Genomic DNA, 18833 nt, shown 5'->3' on the forward strand with positions numbered 1-18833 from the left:
AGAGGCAAGAAAACCTAATGACAGTAGAATTACACCAAGAACGCCATCAACTTATCTATTTTTTTTTAAAAAAAAAAAAAAGGCAAGCAATTTGGCCCGTTTACGCCATCCGTCGGTCCTGCAAGTGGTGGAACCTGTCACGGAGACACGATCATCGATCGCGTTTGCCACTGAACCCCTGATGGGTCCATTGCCGCACTTGATTCGCAACAGCAATAGCTATGGTAGCGATACCACCCCAACGTTTGAACTAGATGAACTAGAGGTATATTTTTACAAACACCATTGTTCAATGCCACGTCTATTAAGACCATCACTGCAGATTCAAAAAGGATTACTGCAAATCGGAAAAGGTTTGCAGTTTTTCAACGATGCACGAGTGGTTCATCATAACTTGACTCCAGACGCCGTGTTTGTCAATGCCAAGGTAACGTCAGATTGCCAAGGTGTTTGTGCAACAATAATTGACTTTTTGAAAATGCATTTTTGTAGGGTGATTGGAAAATTGGAGGGTAGAGTATAAACGACGATTTGTTCGATGCTTTTGGTCAATGGGTGCTTATTCCGCTCCTTTTGGTAGACTAGGGTTCAGTATCTTTCTCAATAATACCAATGAGACGCCCAATGATTCTTATTTTGAAGTCAATGACTATTTGCCAGAGCCATGTCAGATCAACTTGGATTATACAGGTAAGTGATTGCGTTGGTAACAATTGAAACATGGGGCAATCCAGAAAATCTGAACGCGACGATGATGTACAGCACCTGAATTCGTCATGGACAATGAAATAACGCAAGCCAATGACATGTTTGCACTCGGCTGCCTGGCTTATGCCGTCCATAACCAGGGCCAATCTCTGCTGCAAACATTCAATAATCGACGGACATATGAGCGCAAGATCCAAGCGTTATCAACCATGGAATTCGGAAAAATGCCATATCACTTGCAAGGTAAATAAAGTCATCTGAGCGAAGGGGAGATCGGGGAGGGGTTATCTTTCCTTGATGGATTTTAATGGAAACATGACCGTAGATGTCCTTCGCCGGTTACTGACGCGGTACCCTTCTCAACGTATTACGGCGGCTGAATTTCAGAACTCGAAATATTTTGACAATATCCTGGTTTCCACCATGCGATTTCTGGAATCATTTGCGGAAAAAACTCGTGAGGAAAAGGCGCAATTCATGAAAGGGTTATCGCGCGTCTTGGGTCAATTCCCTGAACGTGTACTAAAACGCAAAGTAAGTACCGCTAATGCTTGGTCAATGGATGATGGGGTAAAAAGGATCTTGTTATTGATCAACATTCATGTGGCACAGATCTTACCTTCCCTCTTGGAAGAATTGAAGAACCACCAATTGCTCCCTTACACCATCCCCAACATCTTTATTATCATTCAACAACTGACGCCCCAAGAATTTTGTGATCTTGTACTGCCATCTTTGAAACCGGTTTTCCTTGTTCGCGATCCTCCACAAAACATGATCGTGCTGCTGGAAAAATTAGACGTGCTTCAGCAGAAAACTCCACGCGAAGTCTTTCGTGATGGTAAGGCATTGGGCTAAATTACACTGATGTGTCCTCTGAAAAAAGGAAACTGTTAGATGTGATGCCGTTGGTCTATGCTGCTCTTGAGACTCCGACGGCTATGGTTCAAGAAAAAGCATTACGTATTGTACCCTTACTAGCTGAATCACTCGATTATACCACTGTCAAAAATTCTTTATTCCCCCGAGTCCAGGTAACTACAAAGAAATGGCCAATCAGTGCAAACGCCTTGTTGATGATAAAGTGCATCCCTGCCTAGACTTTGTTCGTACAAACCACCGTCCTGTCAGTAAAAGTCAGCACATTGATCTGTTTTCATTCCATGATTAAAGTAGTGGACAAGGTAACGTGTTACTTTTTTTTTATGATGCTGTTCATTTTTTGACTTGCTGATCCGTCCCTTTTTCAGTTTACTATGCAAGAAAAATTGGTCCCGCTTCTCAAAAATATCAAGACAAAGGAGCCGGCGGTCATGGTAAAAAAGACTCACCAGATCCACAAGGGAGGAGACAAAATGGTAATAAAACAATCTTTGTCTCAATATAGTTAGCTACCTTGGCTGTTTACGATGAAATGGGAAAACATCTCGACAAGGAAATCGTAGCTACTGAAATTTTACCGCAACTGTGGAGAATGAGCTTTGGCCCCTTGCTCAATCTTGATCAGGTAAAGAAGAAGAAGAAAAAAAAAGAGTTCATCAAGGCCTTTATTTATCCCTAATCGCTTGTGGGATGTCTAGTTCCGGAAATTCATGCGAACCATTCGAGAATTGACGAATCGGGTTGAAGAAGCGCATACCCGTCATTTGCAGGAAGTAAAGTCGCTTGAAGATCAGACACGCAGTGTGAGCGCCACTCCCGATTCTGTCAAAGGAGCGGCTGATATTATTGTGGGAGACGAAAATACATCGTTTGAAGCGCTTGTTCAAGGCAAACCAGCAACGCCTCAGGTGGGTCACCTTCCTTCTGTGATGGATGCCATGAATGGTCCATCCCAGTTGACCTCTGGCAGCGGATGGTCGACGGCCAGCAGCAGTCCTGCCATGCGTCCTTTGCAACCCAGTTCAGGCACCACTCAGTTGCGACCTTCGTCGCCGGCTGTGCTTCAGCAGCCATCATCACCTGGATGGACAAACACGATGTTGCCTACACCGACCCAAGCCCCCAAATCGTCCAACACATGGTCCGCAGCCAACACCTTTTCAGACTGGACCACGCCATCCTCCAGTCCATTCATGAACCAACCTGCATTGTCGACTCCAAGCTTACCTCCTCCTCCTTCGTCCTCCTTTGCCAATTTAACCATTCAGTCGAAACCATCTCCCAACTATTCCGCTTTGCATACATTGACAAGCCATCATCCATCGACGCCCAGTACTGGTATGGCATTGCTGCAGCCTACTACCAGATCAACCGCCACGTCCACCTCCAGCGCATCTCAACCTGTAGGCCATAAACTCAACAACTTGAATGCGTTTGATCCCCTCGGATAAAACCGCATAATTTTTTGGTCATCTTTTCATCGACTTAAATCTTTCTCATCATTGTCATCACAGTCCTTTGTACTTATAAATCATTGCAGACAGAAAAAAGAACACATACCTAGATAACTATCTGCCTTGTATAACAGATCCCATGTGTACCGCCTGTTGTGCATATCTTTGAACGAACCTGCTTGGGCAGAAAAACTAGTGTACGTATGTAGTACAGGGTGGTAAGAGACTGTCCTTATCTTTTTTGATTTAAAGATTGATTACTGCAAACAACAAGGCTTCGTTCCATGGCATCCGTCGTTCTCGTCAAGGGATCATCCATGTTTCTGATTCGACACACTTTTCATCGCCAAAGCAACAAAGAATATGCAGTCATGTTTCGGATCAAAGTTGGAGTATCATAGACTTTTCAGTCCGCATTTGCGAGAATCGTAAAGCAGCGTTGATTTTCATGCGAAACGCCCTTGAAAGCTGTTTGTGTCAACTGCAGGATGAACGAGAAAGAATACGCTTTTTGTTGCTGGGGTGACAAAAGGTGCGCCAAGAAAAAGAGTTGCGCTTCTTCTGTGAAAAAAAGGGATAACTAGAATCTTACCGTGACATTGTTTTCCTAGCAAGATCATCTCTCAATATTTTACGGTCAAGTTTATTTATGACAAAGCGTTGAATCTTTGATTAAGGAACCTAGGGAGTACAAGTTCGAGCTGCGGTACCAGTTTTAGCTAAAATGAGGAATACGAAGCTCATATAGAAATTTATCATTGTCCTTCACGTATCTGTCGATAGGTGGCGCATGACAATAAGATTCTGAGCTGTAGCATTACCTTTTCCGTCTCTTGGGGCGTTTTGCAAACATATCTGTCTCAGGGAACTCTTCAGAAAACGGCTAGCCATCATCTTACCTTTTTTTCATTATACATATTTGTAGCGGCGCTACACATGGCTTCAGTAATACGTTTCCTGCAATACATAGATGTACCACCCTTCTGAGGGAATCAACCGAGAATACGATCCACTTTGGCATAATGAGAAAGACCCATCGGCATGATTTCCCTCTTCACGGAATAGCAGAGGGTCGATCCTATTCGATGGCAAAGTCACTCCCTTTCCTTTAGGGCAGGGATACAGAAAAAAAAGTTGATTGGGAATCCGGAAACGGACCGGTTTGCTCCTGGAAACGTGTCTGCCTGAAACCGCAATCCACAGAGGATTGAAATTGATTTTCAATTTATGAATAATATCCGAGATATGAAGAGGCCTGTCGCGCATCCCTTGATTGAGAAGACCGAATGTTTTCTGGATTGAATGTTCTTAAATAACGAAAATTAATCATACTTGGATGTTGTCAGGTGTTTTTCTTACTTTACAGAACTTTGGGAAGAGAGGATCACCAAAAGACTGCAAACGAATAAGCAAGATACTACGTCTTTTTCTACATTTTTGAGTTGGATTTTGGATCTGGTTTCTATACGCATACTTACACTTTTTTCTCTCTGAGTAGACTATGTGAACTGCGGTACGCGAGCGCTATAATAAACCATGCAGCAGAATAAGGTTGCTTGACATTTCAGTAACCAAAAGTAATATATTAAGTTATATCACAAGAAAAGAATACAGTTGGACGCAATGCTGCAGACTATGCAAATTGGTGCAGTTGATACGCAGCGCAAACTAACCGCTTCATGGATGATTCAGGCTTGGCTATCATTCTTTGCTCGCTCGGATGGACAAGGCAGAGGGGGATGACGGACCAATGCAAATCAGGTTGTTCTTATTATCATCTGCTAGTTCGCTTGTTGTCGTGACTTTTTAACCGACAAAGAGAACATTGAAAATTGGTACTCCTAAATGCAGTGTCATCGTTTCCTTTGATACTCACGATAGTATCAACGCTTGCCGAGCTTCTCGGATAATTTTCCGTTGGCTCGCCTGGTTAAGAACGGGCAAGTTATCATCATTATCCTCTCGTCACTTATCAGACAGCATCTTACAAATGTTCCCTACAATACTTGACTCCTACAGTACATCCTCTGATAGACACATCTTACATATCAAAGATGATTTGTGCACAGGCTATGCAACGTTCTGGGGGTCATGCTCCATTCAACGGCTGTCAGCTTTAAAAAGTTACAGCTTTCAGGATTAGCTAGGCGACAAGTCAAACCTCCATGCTATGCTCATTCATATCATCAATCATTTACAAGCTATTAATGAGGTGACAAAGAAAATGGCTGCGTATACGCTAGACTTTTGAGAGCCTACCCCTTGGTGAAATGAAAAAAAAAAAAATGCAATGCCGATCTGTGTAACCTATTCGTGAAGACTTCCTCAATTTGATTTCTATGAACACTGCAGTGAAAATCATTATATCTACCGTGCAGGGGAAATGAGGAGTGTCGTTTCTTTTCTTATCTTTAGTTTTTTTTTTCCCTTGGAGAAAGAAGCATGAGTGGATATATATATAAAGTTTAGATTTCTTTTTCCTCTAAATTCATTTGAGACAAATTCATCACGCTGGTCGTCATGCAACGTATTCTTGCTTTATTTTTCATTGCGTTATTTGCTACTTTTTCAGCATCCACAGCTTTACCACTGTCCCGATTAACTCGCAAGGGAGAGGCGACATTTTATACCACGGGGCTAGGTTCATGCGGAAAAACAAGCCGGAATAACGAAATGGTGGCTGCACTCAGTGGTTTGCTCATGCTCTCTGGGAATTACTGTGGTCGCAAAATACGAGCTTCCAGTCAACATGGATCTGTAATGCTTAAAGTCGTCGACACATGTCCTGCATGTGCTCCGGGCGATATCGATATGAGTCCCGCCGCTTTCAGAAAATTGGCCAAACTGGATGAAGGACGGATCCCCATTTCCTGGCAATTTGTCTAGTCCCTTTTGTTTTGTGTTATGATAACTTGTCAATTGTGTTTTTGTGTGTATTGTGTCTGTGTGTGTATCATGATTCTTGATCGTTCGTGTTTTCAGTTTATTATATTAACAGTGCGTGTATTCAATGATAGGACCCCCGATTTCTGTGATCTCTGGAATAGTACATTCTATGTCGAACACTTTGGCTAGAACGAGCTTGTAAATTTTCTGAACATTGATGGATTCTGCCGTGGAGCAGAAAATTAAAGGTGCTTTCATCGCCCGAGAATATTTCCGTGCCTATGCAAACAAAAAGGATGGATACGTTCGCCCTCGATCAGTTTTGATTTCCCAATTTCATCCTCCTGTCTGCTGTGGAGCGTTTCACAACTTCTGTTCCATCACGTAAAGATACCCGACAACCAGAAACCACCAGTCCCAAATAAACGAAAATCCGAGACAAAAGTGGTGAAACCCATTGCGTACCTGTCGTGTGATTTCTTCATGATCTTCTGGCGACGAGTGTATGAATTCGTCGTACTTTGTTCCGACCAACAGGGGCACGGCACTCTGTCATCCAAGAAAAAAAAATTACGATAAGCGATCATGTCATTGCCAGCCAGGTTTTTCAACTGGTTGCTTGCCTGATTTAGACCCCGTGCTTGACGGTACCACTCTTTGATATTGTTAAGCGTCGAGCGTCGTGTAAGGTCGAATGTGAATAAAATGGCCACGGCATCGTTGCATACCAAAGGCAACATGCTAACAAATTCCCTTTGACCTATTTCCATGATAAACACGTTGTTAGCTGTGGCGTGGTTTTTCACTCTTTTTTTTCTCATGATGCAAACCTCCTAGATCCCAAATACTAAAAGTAATCTCCGTCTGACGAATCATGATGGACTTTTCCATGAAATTAACACCTAAGCATAGATCGACGGAGTTTTAAATTTCAAGCGTGATGTTTGTGTTGTTTTTGGCAAGCTGTATTCATTTTTTTTTGGCTGACCATAAAGAAGAGCAGGGCAGGAATAAAAACAACGTACCCAGTGTCTGAATGTAATCTGTATCGAAAGCGCCTTCAGCATATTTCACCATCAAGCTTGTTTTGCCAATCTGAGCATCACCTACAATGCCTGTTTTCAAGATGATGCTGATATTTCTTGTGGTTAGAACTGACCCAAAAACTCCGGTCTCTCGCTATCTATTTTTTTTTTTGTTCTTCAAAATATCACAAGTTTAAAAAAGAGGGGTTTACCTGTTCTTCGGTGTTTCGTGAATTGAAGTGGCTGTACTGCTGGTATTGGAGACGGTGGATGGTAAAGACGAAGCCGATAGTGTGGAAGAAGACTCATGCGAAGAGGTCATAATGGAAAGAAATAGAAAGATAAATAAAGAATCGACAAAATGGATTCAAACAAAACACCCATCCATAATGAATGTATAAGAAAATAAACGTCACCATCTCAAGGACAATGAATACACACATACACATACACATACACAACCCACCCCGCACAAAAAGCTTTCAAGGGAGAGATCTGCCACACCCGTCTATTTTTGAGTACCTTCAAAGTGCTGCATCTTTCTCCGATTGGTTGGTTTTTCATGGGTTCATCACTGCTGTTTGGCTCAACCCCGAAAAAGTATTTTTTTTTTTTTGGTACGCTTGCTTTTCTTTTCTTTTTTTTTTTTTTTTTCTTGTTCTTGGAAAGAAAACCGATTAGCTTTTCTTGTGCGTCTTGTTCTTTTTGGTTTCCTTTACTCTTTTTTTTTGTGCTTCGTTTTGTTTGCTATTTGCCAGCCGACATGGACAGGGCTAACGCTATGTCTTCGTTTCAAGAGAGCGAGTTTGAAGGATCGCCTCAACGTCGCCACTCGGTTACCACGACGGCTATTGATGTTTCATTCACCATTCCTTACCATCGGACTCGGTCATCATCCATGTCGGCCGCTTCGTCATGCGCTCCGTCTCTAGCAATGGATATTCTGGCGTCGGTCAATAGCAAATTTAAAGAGATAGAAGACGCTGATTCCACTGGAATAATTCGCTACGTGGATGACTCGATGCATGAAACCTGGGATACGGCCAAGGCTGCCATGGTAGGCGCTCAGCGTTTATTGCGATTTCATGAATTACCCCGGGAACGACAAGAAAACAAGTATATTTTATCAGGGTAAGTGGTTCTTTTTTTTTTAAAAAAAAAAAAAATGAGCCTGATGATAAATTAGTTGGAGTCTTACACCAAATTTTTCTCTATTCAGCTATCGTTTTTATCAGTCTCACCGGGATTGTCTTCGATCCATCTTCATGCTGCACAATGAAACGATGAATATCTGGAGTCATTTGATAGGCTTCATCTTCTTTTCGTTCCTCAGCATTTATACCTTCAATGTAAGTTTTGTTTTTCATCCCGTTCCGCCCCAAAATTTTCGGCTTTCAATGCTGGGTTTGGCAATACTCGTGCTGACAATCTCGTTTTTCTCCACCTTCCTTTTTCGTATATTTTTTTATTTTCTGTCTCAGAGCAAATTTCCTGAAGCCACTCCGAGCGATCGTGTTGTTTTCACCACTTTTTGTTTGGCAGCTCTCAAGTGCTTGTTTTGTTCTTCTATTTATCATACCTTCATCTGTCATTCTCATCACCATGTGAAAAATTTCACCGCCACTTTGGATTACATCGGTATCGCGTTCTTGATTACCGCTTCGATTCTCATCACCGAATACTACGGCTTTTACTGCAATCCTATCGCTCGATGGCGCTACATGGTGTTTAGTGGTTTCTTGGGCACGGTGGGGACCATTACACCCTTTTTCAAATTTTGGGATACACCCAGATACAGACCTCTTCGTATTGGTGTGTTCCTTGCCATGGGATTCTCGAGCCTGGTCCCTGTACTTCATCTCGTCTCCTCCAAGGGATTCATGCCCACCGTCCTTTTCTTGAAACCGGCATTGGTCAGCTGTGCCATGTACATACTCGGTGTCATTTTTTGTGAGTGTTAAACGAACAACGTGTGACTGGTTTGATTTCTATTTTTTCTAACCGCCCACGGCTTCTTTAGACGCCAATCGGTTCCCTGAGCGCGCGTTCCCTGGTCGTTTTGATTTTGCTGGCATGACCAGTCATGCCATTTGGCATGTGTTTGTGTGCTTTGGTATCTTTGTAAGTGGCTTAATGCATGTGGACTTGAGATAATCAGTAGACTAAACCTCTTTTTTATGTAGTTCCATTATATGGCGTCGCTCCAATTCTACGCCCAACGATATTCCTACGGTTGCATGGCAACTCGCTAATCCCCCCGGCAACCGCCCTTTTTTTCTTCGTTATTTAACATCGCTGTGAGCAGGCTCATCGGTGTGCTCTGTGATTCTATTGTTGTGCGTTGTTTTTTTTTTTGATCTATTTATTTCACTACCGTTTTTAGAAACGGTTCATTTTGAATTCTGCATAAGACGACATCCATTTCCTTGACGGAAACCTTTGTTTTTTTTTTCTATTGCTTTTTTGGTTCTTTCTTCCTCCATTTTCCACCTTACAGTACATATTTAAACACTTTCTTACACGGAAAGAATAAAAAAGCAATGTGATTGATTAATTTACAAGATGGCAGTAATGTGAGAGGAGGAAGTGCAAGGTTCTGAGATCCAACTTCCTCGATGCAGTTATCTAATATTGCCGAGCCATTTCTTGGATACCAGCCACATCAAAGATTCCCTTTTGCTTTGATTCAATCGAGGCCACCACGGCGGCAGCGACAACATCAATATGCAGAGGAGGGGTTGTCAACAATTTTCCGAGCGGAAAGCTTGCAATGTCTCTTGCTAAAGGTGCAGTGACGCAGTTGGCGGCTTTGATCGCATTCGCCAAGGGAATCGCGGCAGGACGATCAGCGCTGTACATCAATCCTGAAATTGCACATATCTTACGTTAGACAAAAAAACCACGTCAACTTTTGGCCGTCATCCACTGCATTTACCTGGTCTCAAAATAATGGAGCGATATTCAGGTCTTGAGAACAAGAATTTCTCCGCTTCACGTTTGGTGGTGATATAGCGAGGGTTGATCATGGGAAAGAGATCACTTGCCGAGATGTAGACAAAAGACTCCATGGTGGAAGATTCTTTACCTGCCGCTTTGGCCAATTCGATGGCTGAAAGGGCCCCGTTTCAAGGCACAGGTTAAACTCGCGCACTTTAACGTGTGATATTCAAAATTTTTGCTTCACCTGTATCTCGATTCATTCTTTCATATGTCATTTGGTGGTTTTCTTGGTTAGGATCTAATGGATTGCCTCTATCTTTCATGCCTGTCATTTCCGCCACGACACCGGCCGCACCACTGAGTACGCCACACAGAGATTGAGACTGCGCGACGTGCTTGTAATCCTGTTCCAGGAGAATACCCACACTGTGTACAACACTGGTCACTCCTGGCAGTAAGTGTTTGTAGGACTCCGGCTCCAAGGCATCGCCCGTTTCCCAAGTAACCTGTGGGTTGTATATTCGTCATTGTCTGCGACCTTCAAAAAGGGGAATATTATATTGGATTACTTTACCTTGTCAGCCCAAGGAGCGTTTTGAGAAGAGATACTGGTAGGTTTTCCTTTACGACTGTAGAGTATCTCATTCATGTGAGTTGAGTTTTCATGGCGACTACGAGGACGACTACCCATGTCGCGTATACCTTAGACTGACAATATCCCATCCCTTCAATGCCGCCGCTTTACAAATGCTTAAACCTGCATGTACCCATGAATGTAAGCTGAGCGTGTCTATATGAAGAAACAAAGTATGCTTATTACCGAGAAAGCCGGTCCCCCCTGCCACCAGTAGTTTTCGCGGTAATGTTTGTGCCATGGTGCAAGTGAGTGCTCACTGTCTACCAAAAGCCACAACCGGTTGTAGGTAAAAATCTCAAAAAAGTCCGACGGAAAGCGGGAACTTTCCACATTGGGAAAAATTCAAGGGCTTTTCAACGATCTGTTGCCCATGAAGCACATTTGTAACTCGCTCTATTCCAAATGCTTTACCAACTGTCGACAGTTGTAAACCTTCTGTCTGATCTGTTTCTCAATAAATTATATTACATTGCATCGAATTAATCGCAAACGCTGTGGAAGCTATCCATGTGTGGGAGACGAAAAGCAGTAAGAACTGGCAGTAATTTCAATTGTCAAAAGGAGCATTATGGCTAGCATCTGCCATTTATATTATCAGGTTGTCCGGGTGAGGGGAGGGAGAGACTGATGCATGAGTTTTATTACGATTGTTATTACTGAAATAACGTGTAATATTTCGAGAAACCCATGAAAGACGTATTGATTTAGGAAAAATCAGATGAAAGATCGATCCGATGGCTTGACAGTTCAAGACATATGCTCGTTAAGTTACTTTGGGAGCACTCATTGTAAATCAAGAGGTTTTGATTTTGCCTTCACATGTTTTTTCTTATATTATGTATAACGTTATTGAAGTACATCATTGTTTATCAGCGGGAATTGATTTGTTACTGAAAGTTAATATTTGAAATGTCATGACTAAGAAGGAGTAACGGTTTGATGAGAACAAGCTCACCGCGGTTGTGCTAAGCGAATTTTTTGGAATTAACTTGGTTGGGGCAGCTATTGCATTGTTGCCATCCATTACTAGTGCGGTGTCCAAAGTCATAATTGATTTTCACGTGATTGTATGTGACGGCCTGCTTGAAAGCACAAAATGGGAAACCTCGTGAAAGTGTGAAAAAAAAAACTCCTTTTGGGTCACAGAGCAAGTTGTTTTACACACTTCTATTTTTTCTTCCTTCTTTTTCTATAATGGTTACTTTATGGCTCGTTTAAATGGCACACCAAGAGGAGCGTATATTCTACTTTTGCGACCCTTTACCGCATACCCGTTGTCAAATTCTTAGCTTGCCTTGGTTGAAAGCCTGGCAGAGTAACACGTCCTCTCATAAGCAAAGACCCAATCATGACATACCCATTCTGAAAAGCAATCACAGCATGTGAGTCAGTGGAAAATAGCTTGAGATAAGAAAAAACGCACCTGAACTGACACTGTTTGACAGACTCATTTCATATACGCCAATAACCTATCTTCTCACATGTCTCATTATTCTATTTTCCTTGCATATTTTGTATAGTCATCCTCCGCCTTGGACACATACTTTTCCTCCTGTATTTGTGTTTTTTCATCTTGCATTTCAACTATCGCATCTTGTAGCCCATACCTTTGAATACCTGACCGTGGAACGCCTGTGTGTGGTTTACGGTACATGGCTCTTTTGGGCGGGCTGGTTACTGGGCGTTTTTGTGTTTAGCGAACGTCTGACCATTGATCTCACCCATCCTACCACCACGCTCTTCTGGTTTCTGTTGCTCGAAAGACGCAGTGCTTGGGGAATTATCGTATGGGAGTTTGTCAGTCAATTGGATCAAAACGTACCGTCTTCATCTGATCTGGGGACCGAGAAACTAAGGTTCTGGCAGCTGGGTAATTATCGATTATTGGCGTTCCGAGTGTGGTGCTTAGTGGGCACCGGCAGTGCTTGGGGATTGCTGTACATCGTCCTCGCTAAATGGGACGGTTTCTCTCTGTTATACCTCTTGCAGCTGTCAAACATTGTCAAGCTTTTGTTCGTCAGTGCCACAGGTGGATTGATGATGATCTGTTTCTGGAGTTTCTGGACCTTTCAGTACCGTGGCGTCATTTGGCAACGAGAGTTACGAAAAGGCATCGCCGTTTGGTACAGCGACGGAATCGCACGAGCTGGCGACGTGATATAAGTAGAACGGATCATTCGACCCATCAGTTCAAGCATGATTTCAAAGCGGCGATCCAATCATGTGTTCCTCCAACAACCCCCCCCCCACCTTAACCCCCAATTCAGCAACCAGCGAGTGACGAAAATGATGTGTCCTGCATATAAAATTGCTCATCGGCCATTGGAATCATACCGTCGTTCACAGTCACCTCACAGTCAGGAAAAGCCATGGCTCACTCGCACGCACGGAAAAACGATTCAAGCAAACCTTTTATCTTATAGCGTGATAATCGGTCAGTCGATGGATGGATGACAGTTGCTTCCATCAACAATTTTTTTTTCATTGTTGTTGATGATTCTCATTCTATTACGGTTTCTTTCATCAGAAAGAGCTCATCCAAGACCTTCTTACGCAATATATGCAACGACGTATTTCATTATACTGCCATTTTCAGGCTTGTTTCGATTAATCTACTGGCATTTCGGCATAACGCATGCTTTTCCATGCATGGTTGATCTCCAAGATGCAGCTCGGACCTTTATTTACGCGAATCTAATCTATTTTACTCTGTAGAATAGATTATCATGTCTGGATAAATAAATAAATAAAAAAAAGATCATGACAGTCCTCCTCAAGGCACGTTTTCGCAAACGTCAATGCAAGATGAAATCATGAAGAGATAGAAACATCATAAGACAATATATTCCAGCAATGAATAGCGACAATTGACAAGGTTACCTACGCATGTGAGTCGTACAGTAAATGAAAGAAACCGAGATTACCGGCATGATACAGGAACTAGGTTTAATGAGCGGGAGTTTATCATGATCCGACTTTTTTTTCGGTGTGCGGAGTGTCATGGAAGGGCAGAGAGAAAGGGTGGCACAAAGGTTATGCGAAAAGGCCAAAAAGCAAGTGACCCATTTTGGGAAATAGAGAACAAAAAAGCTCCGTTCTCTTTTTCTTTTTTCCTCGTACGACCGACAACGCACAATCCCTCTCCCTTGGCCCCCCCCCAAACTGGTAATCCTCGATCCATACTTGTCCACTTGGGATCCTGCCATCCTTATTCCTTTTTTTTCTCGATTCCTTATTCACCAACCTTTTCTTTTCTTTGCTGTTCTTGACGTTTTTCTTTCTCTTTCTCTCTTTCTTCCTTTTGGTTCTTCGTTCTTTATTTGATCGTTTGAACCAATCATTAATATACCAAGAAAGAGACGTACAAAAAAAAAAGAAGAGAAAAAAAAGTGGCGAACAGTTTATTTGTTTATTTCTCATTCTTTTTACATACAGTGCGGTTCGTCTCAAAATATTACATGAGAAAGTGCGGTAAACGACAAACGATTTCTCTTTTTTGATATTTTTTCCTCTCTCTTCTTTGTATTTTCTTTTTTTTTTCTTTTACCTGGGGAAACTAAACTTTGTTCGCCATTGGCATCAGCATGTTTAAGCAAACCGGCACACCCACAGATAAAGATGGCCGCGATCCGCTTGACAAGGAATTCACCATGGCGTGGAATCAACATAAAGTGACAGAGTGGTTAAAAGACCGTGGTTGGCATCATATTGCTCCCCGATTCGAAGGTATTTCTTCTAAACGACTCACACGAAAAAAAAAAAAAAAAAAAAAAACCTTCCGAACATAGAATAGTTCTTGATGAGCCTTCTTTTTTATCATTGTTAAATCAATGACATTATCTATCTGAATTAGAAAACGATATATGCTTTGAACGGTTTTTACATATTACATTGGCAGAATTGGGCCGAATAGTACCTCGTCCTTTTACCACTTACTCTGAACGTCGAAGATTACTCAACGAAATCCGAGCCCTGACCACACAAAAACCAACTACCACCACCAGAGTAAGACGACGCTACCCTATTTATTATTATTCTCTCTGTTCTTGGTTCAAGCAGATATATTAGAACGTATCAAATTCAACTCATCGAACTCTTTCTCACAGATTTCCATTAATACCAATTTGCATACCAACTTCCACTCATCGAATGAGACCCCGTCAGCCAACACACCGACTTCCGGCCATTTACCGAGCAATTCTCCAGCAACCCCTTCCAGTGGCCGAACCGCTTGCGAATGTCATCCAGATAACCTGTATCCTGTCGATCCTTCGAGAGACAGTGGCATCGCCTACCTCTGTCACAGCCCACATCATTCGGCAGGTCCATCTCCTTTGCCTTCACCCTCCTCTTCTGAATTTTCCTGTCCGCCACGAACCAAACCATCACCCACTCGCGCTTATTCACCCAAAGCAGCTTTTTCCAAACTTCGCAACGCTTTTTTACCCCACGCACCCTCGGTGCACCACGCCGATCCGCCTCCAACCACCAACGCGAACCCTGTCACCCATCCATCTTCTGCTGCCACCGCTCGTACCAACGTCGCCAAACACGATCTGCATTCCGAACCAGACATGGACGAACGCACACGACCCACCATTCCTTTACGAGTTTCTTCGACCCCCGATAAAATATCTCGAATCTGGGCCAACTATTCCCAGTGGCATTCGTCCAATCGTGCTTTCAAAACCAGTTCAGGAGCAGGAGGAGACGCTTCCCCTGTCTACAGTAAGCGCGTCGTAAGCATCCAAAACTCCTTATCCACCGCCGTAAAACAAGAAAAAAAAATAAGCATGATCTATCGGTGGATCTATGTTGTTGCTTGGTTAATGCTTACGTGTATTATTTTTTTAATATACACAGAATATCCTTGACCATCGCATTCAAGTCACAAGTGATAAGGATACCTGGTACAGCCTCAACGTCACTGAATTCACCGATCCCAATGCCCTGAAAGATAGTATTCTAAAGCGGGTGCAACTGGCTGGTGAACGTGATCAATATTGCTATTTTCATGAAAACGGCCCTCATCCAAGTAAGGCATTTATTTGTCTATTTTGTTGTTAATCTTTTTGTTTCGGGTGACTTGACTTTTGAGTCTCAAAAGTCATCAACCGTCATAACGCTGATGACCAGACGTGATCACACTAATACTGAACGTAATTTGTGTTCCCTAGACATACCCTTGTCACCCAAGGACTTGATGCGTCTATGCTCCATTGCAGACTATACAGCCACTCATCGTATCTTGGTTCTCCCTGCGAACCAAGTCACCGACTCGACTCATTCCCTTCTTTATCCTGCGCAAGTCAGATCAGGCTTACCACAACAACCACTGTCGCATTCACCGTACCAACATACCACCTTTGCCTCATCCACTCCCGAACTGGGCCACTCACCGTCCGAAACCACATTTCCCTGCTGTGCATATGGCAACAGGTAAGCAAATGCATGCAAGTTACAAAAATAAAAAGAGAAATACACACGAACACACACACACATACATACACACATAAACACACAATTTACAGTATTATTATTTTCCAAATAATTTATCGCTCGTTGCAGACTAGATCCAAAATATGCGACGTCTTATGCTGTCACGCCTCACCACACATCACCAAATAATGCCACCGCATCCTATCGAACCTTAAATCGTCATAATGCTGCCGTTCCACCTTGTCGTTACCGCTCCGAACGACCGGTTGGAATTCAACTCTCCGATCCTCCAACCCACCCAACTACCGTTCCCCCGACTCACACGCCACCATTATCAGAAGAAGAATCATTCCACGAATCATCCCACTATCATCCTTTAAGAAAGGATAGTGCTCCTTTTCTTGGTCATTCTCCCGTTACCGCCAAAGCTCGTACTCGTTACTCTGAACCTTACTTTCACCGTGCATCGCGTCCATCCGAGAGTCAGAATGATGTGGGTTTATGGGCCGTGCCGCCTAAAAAAAGTTGTCCCGAATTATCCACTCACGCTGCAGCAGCTTCATCAGCAGTGACCACCACGAGTCTGTGGGCCGTGCCGCCCAGTGTTCATCCAATGGATACGGCTCATCTACGCGACATTGATTTGGAAGCACTGCAACTCAATGATCCCTCCTCATCACAACATTTCAATGTGGCAGCGTCGTCATCGCAGGATGACAGAGCTGACCAAACCTCGGCGGTTACCAGTGAATTCTGGGGTGAACGACCACCCACCGAAGTCGTCTTTCAAAATATGGAAAAGTACTTTGACGATCACGATCTGGACAAAGAAGTCGTTGTTGAACAGGAACCACAACCATCGCCCCATCCTTCAGGAACCGCGCTGAGACGGTACCCTCACACGAAATCGATCCGCCTCGTAGCTCGTGAAGCCAGTCGACGGCTTATTAACCGACGCCAGCATAAGCATGGCTCCATGTTACGGCGAAAAAGTACGAAATTATGGGGTCAGCGTGTGGTTGAAGTGAAGCCTTTGAAACGACTGCCGTCCTTGAGCGAGCATATGAGCATGGCCCATGATGCGTCGGGCGACAAGCCGGTTCAGTGGATCCGTGGTAAACTGATAGGGAAAGGCTCCTTTGGTCGCGTCTATTTAGCATTCAATGTGGCCACTGGCGAAGTCATTGCCGTCAAGCAAGTCGAGATAGCAGAGGCTCAAAACGACCGGCGCGATCCTCATCAACAAAACTCCATCGAAGCGTTGCACCAAGAGATCACCTTGTTACGTGATTTGGATCATGATAATATTGTGCAGTATCTCGGCTACGGTGAAGATGAGGCCGAAGGAGTGATCAATATCTTTCTTGAATACGTAGCCGGTGGCAGTATTGCCAGTCGACTCGCTTTACATGGAGCGTTTGAAGAGCCCTTGGTGAGACACTTTACACGACAAATTAGCTTGGGTTTAGCCTATCTTCATTCCAAGAATATCCTTCACCGCGACATCAAAGCCGCCAATATCCTTGTAGAGGCAGACGGTCAGTGCAAAATCTCCGATTTCGGCTTGTCCAAGAAGAACGATTACGACGAGGTCTATGACCAAAATTCGCGCATGAGCCTTCGAGGTTCCATTTACTGGATGGCCCCCGAAGTCGTGAAAAACGAACCCTACAGTGCCAAAGTCGATATTTGGAGTCTCGGTTGCACTGTAATTGAAATGTTTACAGGTCAACGACCATGGCTGACCCTCAATCAAATAGCCGCCATCTATAATGTAAGATCATCTGTCTTTTCTCCGCGTCCATCCCTATCGTTGGTAAGCTCACACCAGATGAAAATCCTCAGTTAGGTCGCCATAATACCCCGGATATCCCTGATCATATTTCACCCGAAGCCAAATCATTCCTGGAACTTTGCTTGACCATGTAAGCAATGGCTATTTTTTTCTTTGTTTCTCTGCTGTTCTAATTTTCTTTGTTTTTCAGTGATCCACAGCAGCGACCAACTGCGGCCGATCTTTTACTGCATCCTTTCTGCTATTTGGATCCATCCTTTGAGTTTACGGTAAGCTAATCTGGTTTGTTGAGCGCTGTTTATATTCATTCCATCTCATCTCTTTTCATATACAGGAATATGTCGTTCAAGGCAGAGTTTAACTTGTTTTTTTTTTTTTTTTGTCAGCATTCTCATTATTCATCTATACCATTTTTTTTCAAACGCATCTCCCCTCCTTTTGCATCATGTCCTTCCATACCAAATTTAAACAGAAAATACAAAAACCCAAAAAAGCAAAGAGCTATTTGCAGCTCACAGCATCATCGTTTTGCTTTTTTCATTCTGCCATCAATAACAGTGCCTGATTGCTAGCTTGGATTGAAATTGTCTCGAACTAATAGAAGATGGTCGTCTTGTCTCGGGTATCCACTGCATCGATCAATGGGAACAAGTGGGAGATATATTTGGTGGTCTGTAATGATGTTACAGAAAAACTGATTGTGCAACGGACTGCATCCAACCAGTGTAGTGACACGGTGCACTGTTTGTGTGCTGGGCCTTTGGCATATTCTCATGACTCGAGTACGACTAAACTTTAAGACATGGCACAAACCTAAATACTTGAAAGAGAAACAACAATGGTCACAGCTGAGTTCATACAGGAAGCAGTTCACCAGAGATTACGCGCATATACCCGTTAGGCGTGTGCAGCGATACCAGCACTCGTTGCACATGAAGCAATGGTGCAACAACAAAAGCCGCAACCCCTGTTTTTAACAACTTTTTCAAGCTAAACCGCGACAGAGGATTCCCAGAGATGATGTCTATGGCTGAATTTTACGTCTATGGGAAAGTCTATTCCAATGA

The 18833-nt window shown here is 43.2% G+C and overlaps 7 protein-coding genes across 7 annotated transcripts; 5 read left to right on the forward strand and 2 right to left on the reverse strand.

Moving 5' to 3' along the window:
• The first annotated feature begins 178 nt into the window (after positions 1-178).
• BYT42DRAFT_279359 (uncharacterized protein) lies at positions 179-3227 on the forward strand. Its single transcript, XM_051562833.1, has 12 exons — positions 179-265; positions 323-427; positions 493-512; positions 586-690; positions 763-951; positions 1034-1242; positions 1321-1549; positions 1606-1742; positions 1809-1892; positions 1959-2024; positions 2096-2215; positions 2289-3227. Exons 2-12 carry the CDS (start codon positions 420-422, stop codon positions 3039-3041), a joined length of 1920 nt encoding a protein of 639 aa, XP_051425606.1. The 5' UTR covers positions 179-265; positions 323-419; the 3' UTR covers positions 3042-3227.
• Positions 3228-5639: 2412 nt separating this feature from the next.
• BYT42DRAFT_484595 (RlpA-like double-psi beta-barrel-protein domain-containing protein-containing protein) lies at positions 5640-5918 on the forward strand (the record flags this gene model as incomplete). The annotated part of the gene is made up of 1 exon (XM_051563736.1): positions 5640-5918. A coding segment is annotated over one exon (279 nt), but the record flags the coding sequence as incomplete, so codon positions are not given.
• Positions 5919-6035: 117 nt separating this feature from the next.
• On the reverse strand, positions 6036-7277 carry BYT42DRAFT_592929 (P-loop containing nucleoside triphosphate hydrolase protein; the record flags this gene model as incomplete). Its single annotated transcript, XM_051570658.1, has 6 exons — positions 6036-6209; positions 6396-6479; positions 6554-6690; positions 6761-6832; positions 6956-7062; positions 7168-7277. 6 exons carry the CDS (start codon positions 7275-7277, stop codon positions 6036-6038), a joined length of 684 nt encoding a protein of 227 aa, XP_051425608.1.
• Positions 7278-7976: 699 nt separating this feature from the next.
• Positions 7977-9207, forward strand: BYT42DRAFT_493452 (hemolysin-III related-domain-containing protein; the record flags this gene model as incomplete). The annotated part of the gene is made up of 5 exons (XM_051564213.1): positions 7977-8086; positions 8175-8304; positions 8437-8905; positions 8976-9076; positions 9139-9207. The coding sequence occupies 5 exons, from the start codon at positions 7977-7979 to the stop codon at positions 9205-9207; spliced, it is 879 nt and encodes a 292-aa protein (XP_051425609.1).
• A 373-nt stretch (positions 9208-9580) lies between these two features.
• BYT42DRAFT_612588 (uncharacterized protein) lies at positions 9581-10770 on the reverse strand (the record flags this gene model as incomplete). The annotated part of the gene is made up of 6 exons (XM_051571645.1): positions 9581-9819; positions 9891-10064; positions 10140-10401; positions 10470-10524; positions 10598-10652; positions 10716-10770. The coding sequence occupies 6 exons, from the start codon at positions 10768-10770 to the stop codon at positions 9581-9583; spliced, it is 840 nt and encodes a 279-aa protein (XP_051425610.1).
• Positions 10771-11750: 980 nt separating this feature from the next.
• On the forward strand, positions 11751-12695 carry BYT42DRAFT_612589 (uncharacterized protein; the record flags this gene model as incomplete). Its single annotated transcript, XM_051571646.1, has 2 exons — positions 11751-11914; positions 12053-12695. The coding sequence occupies 2 exons, from the start codon at positions 11751-11753 to the stop codon at positions 12693-12695; spliced, it is 807 nt and encodes a 268-aa protein (XP_051425611.1).
• Positions 12696-14116: 1421 nt separating this feature from the next.
• Positions 14117-18127, forward strand: BYT42DRAFT_612590 (uncharacterized protein; the record flags this gene model as incomplete). The annotated part of the gene is made up of 9 exons (XM_051571647.1): positions 14117-14258; positions 14386-14537; positions 14639-15301; positions 15396-15567; positions 15710-15971; positions 16101-17745; positions 17817-17896; positions 17957-18035; positions 18101-18127. 9 exons carry the CDS (start codon positions 14117-14119, stop codon positions 18125-18127), a joined length of 3222 nt encoding a protein of 1073 aa, XP_051425612.1.
• Positions 18128-18833: the final 706 nt, after the last annotated feature.

This window comes from Radiomyces spectabilis, assembly GCF_025331425.1.
Source record: "Radiomyces spectabilis strain NRRL 2753 chromosome Unknown BYT42scaffold_4, whole genome shotgun sequence".
Lineage (NCBI taxonomy): Eukaryota > Fungi > Mucoromycota > Mucoromycetes > Mucorales > Radiomycetaceae > Radiomyces > Radiomyces spectabilis.